General features: G+C 50.2%; 1 protein-coding gene across 2 annotated transcripts; it reads right to left on the bottom strand.

Moving 5' to 3' along the window:
• Positions 1-1,501: 1,501 nt before the first annotated feature.
• On the bottom strand, positions 1,502-10,723 carry VPS11 (VPS11 core subunit of CORVET and HOPS complexes). 2 transcript variants are annotated; one of them, XM_061203409.1, is made up of 16 exons: positions 10,523-10,723; positions 9,764-9,912; positions 9,531-9,666; positions 9,038-9,201; positions 8,189-8,436; positions 7,265-7,466; positions 6,715-6,866; positions 5,896-6,082; positions 5,059-5,205; positions 4,745-4,933; positions 4,481-4,642; positions 4,113-4,252; positions 3,822-4,024; positions 3,519-3,690; positions 2,870-3,092; positions 1,502-2,009 (listed from the first exon to the last, which is right to left on the bottom strand). In XM_061203409.1, exons 1-16 carry the CDS (start codon positions 10,707-10,709, stop codon positions 1,845-1,847), a joined length of 2,826 nt encoding a protein of 941 aa, XP_061059392.1. In that variant the 5' UTR covers positions 10,710-10,723; the 3' UTR covers positions 1,502-1,844. The 2 variants fall into 2 exon arrangements, with proteins under 2 accessions (XP_061059392.1, XP_061059391.1); XM_061203408.1 differs by having other exon boundaries at positions 9,764-9,935; positions 10,442-10,723.
• Between the last annotated feature and the right edge of the window lie 11 nt (positions 10,724-10,734).

Raw genomic sequence — 10,734 nt, forward strand, 5'->3', positions numbered from 1 at the left:
TCTCCTTAGCTGTGGCACAAGCAATTAGTGCAGCTTATGTGGTGCTTCTTCTGCTACAACCCTGAAGTAGGCAACTAAAGACAAATAACTGAAATGGGAGTGCCAACACATTAGTGTTAGTGGGAAAACGGCTTGTGAGTAAAAGTGCTTTACCCATTAACAGTACTAATAACCACGTATTAACCACTTCCAAAAAACTGGACACCTGTCATCCATACCAGCCCGAGGGCTACAAGATTCCAGACTTGACTTAACTCTGTGTGTTTCAAAAGCACCTGGTATTCGCCAGAGATGTTTTGCAACTGAGCTTTAAGAGATATGCAGTGGTCAACAGCCCCGAACCAGCTCTGACTTGACCACAGGACCTGGTGGTGTCCTAAAGCTACCTTTGCTTCATTACCATGCCAAGATCCCCGCCCAAGGGGGATATTTGTACTCTGCTAGGCGCAATTCCTGCCGTGTGGAAGACTGTGATGCCCCAGCTCCCCACCCCCCGAAATCTCTGCCCCTTTCCTAGAGCCCTGATGACATGTCTGCCTCCTATCCCTTAAATTCTCTTACTGCCCTCCCTTGGGGGAGAAGGTGTCTTTAGAGCATGTGCTCTCCCTTCTCCATTCCTTGATCAATTAATAGTTTCTGCTCTGCTATACCGAACATGGTTTTGTTTGACTGGAATTTGCAACTCCAGGCAAAGGACCCACTGAGGGGGTCACTGACCTCTTGGGGACCAGTAACACATCCATTGATTGGCTCCTCTGACTTTCATAACAGCTGTACTAGAAAGATGTTGTAATTCCTCATGTACAGACGAAGAAACTGAGGTTCAGAGAAGGTTCAGAGTTGCCCTAAGTGAAACTAAGGCTCAAGCTCAGGGCAGCTGATCCAAAGTCTGTATTCTTAGCTGCTACCAATGTAGTGTACTCTATCTGCCTCTTCTAAATACTACCTAAACCACAATGTCTAAGTTACTTCTTTTAATTAAACAACCCCATAGGAGCAATTTTCCAACGGGCAGTGTAACCCCAATTACACGCAGACACTTAGCAACACAAACTTCAGCTGACAACTTCGAAGGGGGAACAAAATGTTTCAATAAAGGCCCTTTTATCCTGCTTATCATCTGGTACTGAATACAGCGAGACACCAACCCACCCATTATGAAGGCAGGCTTTAAAGCCCAAGGCTCCCCACCAGAATCTGCCTCCAGCTTGAATACTCTGTCCATACAAGAGCCACAGAGACCAGCCACACTATAGAGCCGAGTCCTCAGTCCGGGCTGCTCTTGGGGCTCAGGCCTCAGGCCTTTGCAGAGGTTCTTCAACTGAACTCTACTAGATGCCATAGGCCCCACTCATTACTGGAATGAAGTCTCGTCAACATCATCTTTAAGGAACTCTGTAGGAAGCGAAGGGGAGCTCTAGGAGAGCAGAGGGAAAGAAGTACATTTTGCACAGTTAAGAATCACCAGGAAGTCCCCAGAATAAATCCTTCAACCCCGAAATCATTATATGCTTTTATTTATAGACTCTGGGAGCCAGGACCCAAGCACAGCCTGGTGCTCTTGGATAGAGAATAAAGCCGCTATTGTCCAGGCTCTGAGGTTGCTGAGGTGCCCTCCCCCTCTGGTCTGGAATGATCTACACTGCTCAAAAAGTCAACAGGAGAAATGGCAGGTTGGCCGAAGGAGGCAGGAAAAGAAAGTCCCCTTAAGTCCTGAGGGCTATGGCATCAGATGAGAGCAGAGTCCTGGGCATGTCTGCCTAACCCCTGTGCAACAGCCCTGTCTCTGTCCCCCTGTGTCCCTGCTGCTGGGCCTCCACCATCACACCCCTCCCACTAGCCGCTTAAGTGCCCCTCCTGGCGTGTATGAGCAAGTCCCTCTGCAGCCCGGCCTCCAGGCTCGCAGTCAGTCGGGCTGTGGGCGGGTCGGTCAGCAGAGTCAATTTGTTGAAAACACCTCGGCCAAAGTAGTCAGCAATCACAGAGAAGCTGTCGTTGGAGCACTTGAGCTGCAGGGAAAGAGAAGAGTTGCGAGTCAAAAACCCACAGGATGCGCTTCCCTGGTGGCGCAGCAGTTAAGAATCCACCTGCTAATGCAGGGGACACAGGTTCGAGCCCTGGTCCGGGACGATCCCACATGCCGCAGAGCAACTAAGCCTGTGCGCCACAACTATTGAGCCTGTGCTCTAAAGCCCGCGAGCCACAACTACTGAAGCCCGCACTCCTAGAGCCCACGCTCCACAACAAGAGAGGCCACTGCTTAAGAATCCGCCTGTCTGTGCAGGGGACATGGTTTCGAGCCCTGGTCTGGGAAGATCCCACATGCCTCAGAGCAACTAAGCCCATGCGCCACAACTACTGAGCCTGCGCTCTAGAGCCCGTGAGCCACAACTACTGAGCCCGCGTGCCACAACTACTGAAGCTCGCGTGCCTAGAGCCCGTGCTCCGCAACAAGAGAAGCCACCACAATGAGAAGCCCGCACACCGCAATGAAGAGTAGCCCCCGCTCAACGCAACTAGATAAAAAGCCCGCGCACAGCAACGAAGACCCAACGCAGCCAAAGATCAATCAATCAATCAAAATAAAACAGAACACCTCATTCCATCTCTTTAAAAAAAAGAGAGAAGCCACCGCAATGAGAAGCCCGCGCACCGCAACGAAGAGTAGCCCCCGCTCGCCGCAACTAGAGAAAGCCTGCGCACAGCAACGAAGACCCGATGCAGCCAAAAATAAATAAATAAAATAGATACATTAAAGAAATAAAAACTGTTTTTTTTTTTAAAAAAAAGCCACAGGAGGAGGAGAAAAGAACACCAGTTCCCAGCGCTCAACACCTCCCTGTGGGCGGGGGAGTCACGTCATCCCCACCTGGTGCTGGAACTGATCATGGAGATCTCGCTTCTGTTCCTGGGCCCGAATCATATCCATGACCTTGCGGTTTTCAGGGAGGCAGGTGGGGCAGTCGGCATCACTTTCTGAGTAACTCTCAAAGCAGTGCTGGTGGAAGGAGTGGCCGCAGAGAAAGTGGACTGAGGGCAACTCCAAGGCACTGTTACAGATGCTGCACTTGGTCTTCTGGAAAATCTTTGGACTACAGGCAAGGGAGACCAGAAGAGAGTGGCAAAAAGTGAGGGCAGGGCCAGGAACCACGTGGCGAGAGAAGGCAGTTGGAGGCAATGAGGAGACAGAGGTCCCCGTTAAGGAACTACGAGGCCCTGCTCTTCTTACCACCTAAAGGGGGTCACAGGAGGACCCCACGCTGGGCCTGCAGGGAGTCTCAGCACCCTCCCAGCAGGTCCATCTAACCCAAAAGTACCTGCTACAAGATAATATCCTCCAAAGCCCAATAAATCACGTTCTACGTAGTAAATCATTTTTTGGAATTCCTCCATCAAAACAGATCTTCAAGAATGAAATGCTCAAACACACTCCATACAATCCTCTGTCTTTGAAAAATGACACCCTGTGAAGAAGAGTGTTATCTCCGGATGCCTCCACAATGCTGGATGCCAAGTACCTCGCCTTCAGCTCCTGGATCTCCTGGCGGATACGGGTGGTCTCCTCTCGGTAGCGCCGCACCCGGAGCTCGTCCTGCGCGATCTGCTGGCTCTGCTTCTGCAGTTTTTGGACCAGGTAGTCCCGGATGACAGACAGGGTGGCCGTGGAGTTGTGGGCCAGGGTCTGCACCACTGAGATGGGGGTCCGGGAGGAAACAAGACCATGAACCAAGCAGCCCTCTGGATAGAACTGAAGGGCCCCTGCCCCAGAGCCCGACTGTCGGCAGCCTGCACCCAGCCACCCTCCCTGTCCTCCGGAGTACCTAGAAGAGGCGGCATGAGGTTCTTGCTCTCGATGTGCTTAAGCACGGCCGCCACGTACTCCTTGCAGTCCTCCTCCTTGCGGGCGAAGTAGCTGAGTGCCTGTTCCCACAGGGAGGGCTCCTGCTCCCCGTGGCGCTCGCACACGGTGATCACCTGCCGGTACTGCTCGTGCTGCATGTGATAGTGCATGATCTGTTGGAACCTGCGGCCGGGGAAGGCACACGTCAGCGGCTCTCCCCCACAAGGGACTCGGCTACGTTCCCCTTCCCTGAGATTCCCCAGACTCTTACAGTTTCCCCTGCTCATAGAGGTAAAGGACCCCATCCTGGAAGTCGTGCATCTGGCAGAGGACCAGGGCCTTGTCAAAGACATCACAGAAGCGACCACTCTTCAGTAGGGAGATGGCCTCTGCGTGAAGCTTCTCTTTGACCTAAAAGAGGAGGGTAGAGCTGCTGGACATCAGGGAAAAATGACAAGGTCCCTCAGGACCAGGCAAGTCAACAATCTCTTCCCCTCAGTCCAATTTCCTCTTCACGGGGGACCATTTAGCCCCCAAGGGTGAGGTGATATTGGTCTAAAGAAAGCAGCAAGAGGCAACCAGGAAAGAAATGGAAGCAGTGTTTTCTCCAGCGCCTCCGGCCGCTTTGCCAGGTCTCACCTGCGGCTCCTCCTCGTGAGCCCAGTTCTGGAGTCGCAGCTCAAGGAGTGTGTCATAGATGCCCTGCGGGGAGTCAGGCTGCACCTCACTCATATGCTCTAGGAAAGCTTTCAGCTCCCGCGGGTTGTTGGCAAAGATGGGGATGAACTCCTCTGAGTTGGCCTAGGACGGCAAGGGAGGAGAGGTGGCCGAGTGAGTGGGCTCGGTACTTGGGCTGCTAAGGTGATCCCTGCTGTCCAAAAGCCATTCTCCCTGAGGCCTCACCCTGCAGCCTGGAGCCTCCCTATCGCCTCGGCCTTCAAGGTTGGGCCGATAGTCGGTACAAAGTCCCTTCAGCAACTCGGTCGTCTGCTCTGGTATATGGTGCATGAGGATCTTGCCGTAGCGTTTCATGTTGCTCTCTGCCTGCTCAAAAGGCAGCTTGCCGATGTATCGAAGGGCTTCCTGATAATTCTGTGGAGAGGGACAGGGCAGAATAAGCACGTGCTCCTGCCTCACCCACCGGGAAGCACTTTCAGCATCCCAGGGATGTCCTAGAAAAAGAACAGGGTCCTGCCCGTGTCAAGAGGCTCAGCTACCTTGATGTCCTCTAGCTGGATCTTCAAGTACCACTCGTGATGTGCGTGGTTCTCAGCCAAATAGAGGGCATGGGAGTAGTAGCCAGCCTGCCGGAGGACCTTGATGGCTGTCTCCACATCAAAGTGGACTTCACTCTCACTCTTTGTCTGCCAGGGAGACATTAGACAAAACCAGTCATAGAGAGCTTGTGATTGGGGAAAGGAAAGGAAATATACATCTGATTCTAAGACCAGATTCTTAAGGCAATAAAAAAGTTGATGCTTTTTTTTTTTTTTTTTTTTTGGCAGCGCTAAGCGGCATGCAGAACCTTAGTTCCCCAACCAGGGATCGAACCCATGCCCCCTGCAGTGGAAGCGTGGAGTCTCAACCACTGGACCACCAGAGAAGTCCTAAAGTTGATGCTTTTAAAGCACTGTTATCCTGCCTCTCCAAAAGTCTTCCTCTGCCTCTACTATTAGAGGGACTCGTCTGGGAACACAGGGCTTCCCTGGGCTTAGATACCACGAGAAGTTCTGGCATCAAAAAACAAGAGGGGTGGGAATTCCCTGGCGGTCCAGTGGTTAGGACTCTGTGCTTCCACTGCCGGGGGTCGGGGTTTGATCCCTGGTGGGGGAACTAAGATCTGGCAAGCCATGCAGCGCAGCCAAAAAGAAAAAAAAAACCAAGAGAGAAAACAGAAGAAAACTCGCAAAAAAGGCTATTCCTCTTCCTAGTTTATAGACCAGAGGACTCTGGTCCCCAAATAAGGTCAGCTCTTCCCTGTCTCTGCAGCCCTGGTGGAGCCCCTCATGCTCAGTGGGGCCCTCACGGAATCCCCCGCCAACACCACCCTGCACCTTGATGAATTCCTCCAGCTTCGAGCTGTCCTTGAGCTTTGTGTAGCAGTTCAGCAGTAGGGTGGTGTGGTCGGCATTGGCCAGGGACTGCCGGTGCAGGGTCTGCAGGTAAGCCGTCAGGTTGTGGATGCGCTGGGCATCCAGGAACTTGCGGATCACATACGACGGCTCCAACTTTCCAATGGTTCTAGGGAGACATATGCATCAAACAGCATTGGGGTCAGCGTACTTCTCGAACTTTCATGTGCATAGGAATCACTTGAAGATCTTCTTAAAATGCAAATTCTGTTTCAGCACGTGTGGAGTAAGGCCTGAGATTCTGCAATTCTAACAAAATCCCAGGCAATATCGATTCTACTAGACCATGGACCACATGAGTAGCAAGGATCCAGAGCACTGTTTCTTAAACTTGGCTGAAAACAGGAATCCGAGAGAAATTGGGAAAGAGGCTAGACAGGTTCTTAAGACCCCTTATTAATTTAAGAATTAGTATTGAGGGAAGAAAGTGTGGAAGCAAGAAATGAATACCCTTTTCCCTTCAAAGAATCTTATCAAAATGAGTATTAACAAAGGTCAAGTTCACATCTAAAATAACAGATACTCATCAGCTCAACTGCATGCTGGTCATGTAATATTTGACCCAAAACATTCCCTTTCCAATAAGGTATACTGTCTTCTCACTTGAGGCATCACAGTTTCTGGAGGAAAAAAAGACGGTTCACAGTGGAGTCCACCCTCCTTCCCCAAGTGCAGGTTTTAGCCTATCTGGCTGCCTGTCCCTGCATTCACAGCTATATCCTAAAGCGCCTCCAGACTGACCGGATATACTGCTGGACAGCCCCATCATGGTTGCCCTTGCTGTAGAGATGGTCCCCATACTGCATGAAGATCTGGGCCAACCCATCACTGTCCAGATGCTGGCTCTTGGCCAGATTAATCGCCATCTCGAATAGGTTCTTCTTAAACAGCATCTGGAAGGGAAGAGAGATTAGAAAACTGGAAGAAGCAGTCCTGAGAAGACACCTTCCCAGAACGCACCCACAACACACAAGGCAGAAGTTGTGAAGCCCAGATCAGCCTAGATCTTAGACAGGGTGAGACCTCTCAGATACCCCCAAGAGCAACATCAGCTCGCCTCACAAGGTTCTCTGCAGGCAGGCAGAGTGGACCCTGAGAGTGGGTTCAGGCTCCCAGCCACTGCTTCCCTCTAAGGCCTCATCCCAGGCCACTGGCCTTGTAATCCTACCCTAAGGGAGCTGAGTAAGTGACCCAAAGGGAAGGAAACACCCTGGCCAAGGGACTTGGGGAGCCTGTTCCTAGAGCTGCGTCTGGGTGCCCACGGCCAGCTCTGGGAATCTGGTGGCCTTGCCTCCAGTTTGGTCTGTGTGTCCTTCTCCTGCAGTGCGTGGACCCGCCCATCCCGCGTCAGCACGTACAGGGAGCCCCACTCAGCAAGCACATCCACTACATCCTCAAAGACGGTGCTATAGGCTATGAACTTGTTGCACAGGTCATAGATGTTGAGAATCTGCTTGTCGGAGCTCTGGGAGTCCCTGCTGGTAAACTCTGACCTGTGTGGGAAAGAGAAAGACCCAGATATTTGTACCACCTCTGTCTCAGCTCCCCTCGATTTCCTTTCCCATGACAACTTTGGTGCTGCCCATTCCACCCAGAACAAGACACCGCTTTGGCCCCTCTAGCAGCTCATCCTGTGACATTTAGCATGGCGCTGGCAGTTGTAGGAAGAGAACATATAGACCTGGTCTTACCCTATAATTAATACAGGCAACACATTGAAAAATTAACTACATTCCAACATCCATTATTTAACAAATAATTAGTGCCTGGTGCATGTAGGCCACTGAGCTTAGTACTGAATGAAAACTAACATCTGACAAGGACCACTTGTATCACGCTGAAGACCCCATCGCCCTTTCTGGTGGCTCAGAGAAAAAAACGCCGTCTTGCATCTCCCAGAACTTTCCAATTTCTCCACTACTCAGTCCCTTGTTCCTCTACCCAATTCATTTTGACCAAGGAGTAAAAATCCCAATACCAGGTCCCAAATTCCCTGGAGCATTCTAGCGCATCAGGGCCGCTCAGCAAATGTCTGCAGCAAAATCACACACTTTTCAGCAAAAAAAAAACATTATAACTGAGTCTAGGTGTAAGCACAATCTACCTAAAACCAAATAGGAGATTGACGGGATCCAGGCATTAGGAGTTTAAAATCAGGTTAATTCTGGGGAACAAGTTCAGCCCTCTCCCTTTTGCTTCTCCGTGGAGTCCTTACTTGGGAGAAACCTTCCGGTCACGGGAGACAATGACAAGGTAGCCTCTAAACCAGTGAGCAATGAGTTTATGGCCCTCAAAGGCGAAGCAGGGCCCCCGTTCATCAGGCTGGTACAAGTAGACACATTCATCCCCCGCCACTATGAACTGCAGGTCCTGAGAAGGGTCGCTTAGGGCTGAGCAGCGCAGGCCACAACCGTGGGTGTCCAACTCCACACGAGGGTAGTCCTTTCCAGAAACTATGTAGGACTGCAGGAAGTAAGAGAGGGGTTAACAGGCTCCCTTTGAGGAGGAGGCATCTAAGCCTTCCCAAAGGTATCTCCGCCTCCATATTGGCTCTCTCTTCTTAATTCTTAGCACCCTAAGACTTTCCCTGGCTGCTTGCCATCTCCATTAACCACCACCCATCTATTAAATATATAAGCAAAGACTACATTTCTTTCCTCTGTATATGCTATCACTACTTACTACAGGTATTTAGCAAGTAAGAGAATTTTACTGCTTTATCCAAAAACCATTGCTGAAACAAAACAAAACTATTGCTGAGACTAAGCTGTTATAAATTAGGAGCACAGGAACCAGAGAAGTAAAGCAACTTGTCCAGTGTCTCTTAAGTTAATTAGAAGAAAAACTTAGGTCTTTTACTACAAGACCAAGAGTTCTTTTCCTAGCTCTAACTCTTCCCAGTCTCCTAAGTGAGGAAATAAAATATTAAGCTGGGCAAATGATTCAAGGTTGTATGATGAAAACTGCAGGAATTCTACCTCTTCTGTCAGTTCCTTACCCTAGCCCCCTGAGCAATGTTAAAGCCTTTCCTGCCTGCCCGTAACAGTGGAGGCCCTGGTCATACCTGAACATTCTCAGTTGTCACAACAAACAAGTGAGTGGTCTTTCCTGCTTGGCGAAAGGCCAGTCCGGTAACAGGATAGTTGCCCTTGTGCAAAATCTGGGTCTTGCTATGCCGGTCCCGAGTGATGTCCCCTTTGTTTAATGTAACACTGCCATCTGTGAAACCTGCAGGGGAGCAAGAAATGGCATTTTATTGAGACTGAAGAGATCAGGAAGCACAGAACGGGTAAAAGACTACTTGAGGCACTTGTTAGAAGTGACAATCTTTCTCCTCATACCCAACTTCTCCAGTGGTTACCATGAAGATCAGGACTCACTGACTCATTTTCAAAGAACAAAACTAAATGCTTTCCCATCCAGAACTTTAAAATCTCAAACGCATCAGTTCAGTACAAAATGGTCTCATGAAAACAGTGAAGATGAGCTGCAGAAGCAACTCTGAAGAAAATCTATAAAAAATCATGGGGTGTTAGCTTTGCCTTCTGTCTGCTTACCGATGGCCATAAAGTTGAGATTTTCATGGACAGTCAAACAAGATACAACAGTCGGCTCTGCCCCTGGGATGGCAGGGAAGATTCGAGTGCAGAGTGGATTGCCACCATCTCTCTTCTCCAGGTTCCAGATCTTTACCTGTGGACAGACCTCAGATGTGTGAATGCTAGTCACCCTCCAACAAACAGCCATTCCCAGGCTCCTGAGTCTTTCCCATTTCCTTTCTAGGACTCACCAGGGGGTTGATCCCCTCTTCATCCTCACCAACAGATGCCAGAATGTTGTGCTGCTTCAACTGGTACAGGTGTGTCACCCGTAGTTTGTAGGCCTGGAACCCGGTAAGCTGTAGGGAGCGGGGCAAGAACCAGATCTGGCCTTCCATGTGTGCAGAGTAGTCAAGGAGCCTCCTTTCCAAGGAGAGATACTTATATTTAGGCCAGAACCCAAATAACAACTAACATACATACAACTCTTTAAATTTTTCAAGGGTTTTTCCACAGATTATCTTCTGGGAACTCCCCATCTTAAAAAGACTAGAAAAGAAAGGCCCGAGTTTAGTGGCAGCATTATGAAAAACAAAGCAGCAAACTCATGGCCTCATTTAACTCCTCCCCCACAATACTGGGCTGGGGAGATAATGACACCTCACATATTCATCTTTTAAAGCCAACTTGCATCCGTTCTTTTCATCGATCTTAAAAGAAAACAAAAACAAAAACAAAGCCTTGCCGAACTGTTATTTTACGCCCCTTTTGCAGATAAGGAAATTGAAGCCCAGAGAGGTTAAATGACTCGCCCAGGATTGTTCGCTCAGTTGGCAACAAGTTAGAGAACGGACTTCCTCCTTTCTTCCCTTGGACCACAGAAAGAGCACTGGGCGCCCATTTAAAGGAAAGTGGCACGTAACACGAACCCCTCTGAAGGACAGATTTCATCCCAGCTGTATCTCTTCAGGGATTCGGGGAGGGAAGAGGCAGCTCCAGAGGAAGGATATCTCCAAAGACTAGGCTCCCTCGGCCTGAGTCGCAGACAGTGATGCCAGGAGGGAGGCAAAGGAACTTGGAAGCAGAGGGTCCAGAGGCAGGCGCAGCCCCGGGAGCAGCCCCATCATTGCCCAGTGGCTCCTTCACCAGCTCCTTGTCGAAGAAAACGAAGCGCCGCCACTGCAGGTAGGCCGCCATCTTGGCCGAAGGCCCCCGCCTCCGG

The sequence above is a fragment of the Eubalaena glacialis genome, chromosome 10 (genome assembly GCF_028564815.1).
Source record: "Eubalaena glacialis isolate mEubGla1 chromosome 10, mEubGla1.1.hap2.+ XY, whole genome shotgun sequence".
NCBI lineage: Eukaryota > Metazoa > Chordata > Mammalia > Artiodactyla > Balaenidae > Eubalaena > Eubalaena glacialis.

Excerpts from the sequence above, each read along its gene's own strand:
- VPS11 (XM_061203409.1), bottom strand. The coding sequence starts at position 10,709 with ATGGCGGCCTACCTGCAGTGGCGGCGCTTCGTTTTCTTCGACAAGGAG. Across the intron at positions 9,202-9,530 it reads TCTCAACTTTATGGCCATCG|GTTTCACAGATGGCAGTGTT; the intron begins GTAAGCAGACAG and ends GCTCCCCTGCAG. Across the intron at positions 4,025-4,112 it reads CTCTATGAGCAGGGGAAACT|GTTCCAACAGATCATGCACT; the intron begins GTAAGAGTCTGG and ends CCCCGGCCGCAG.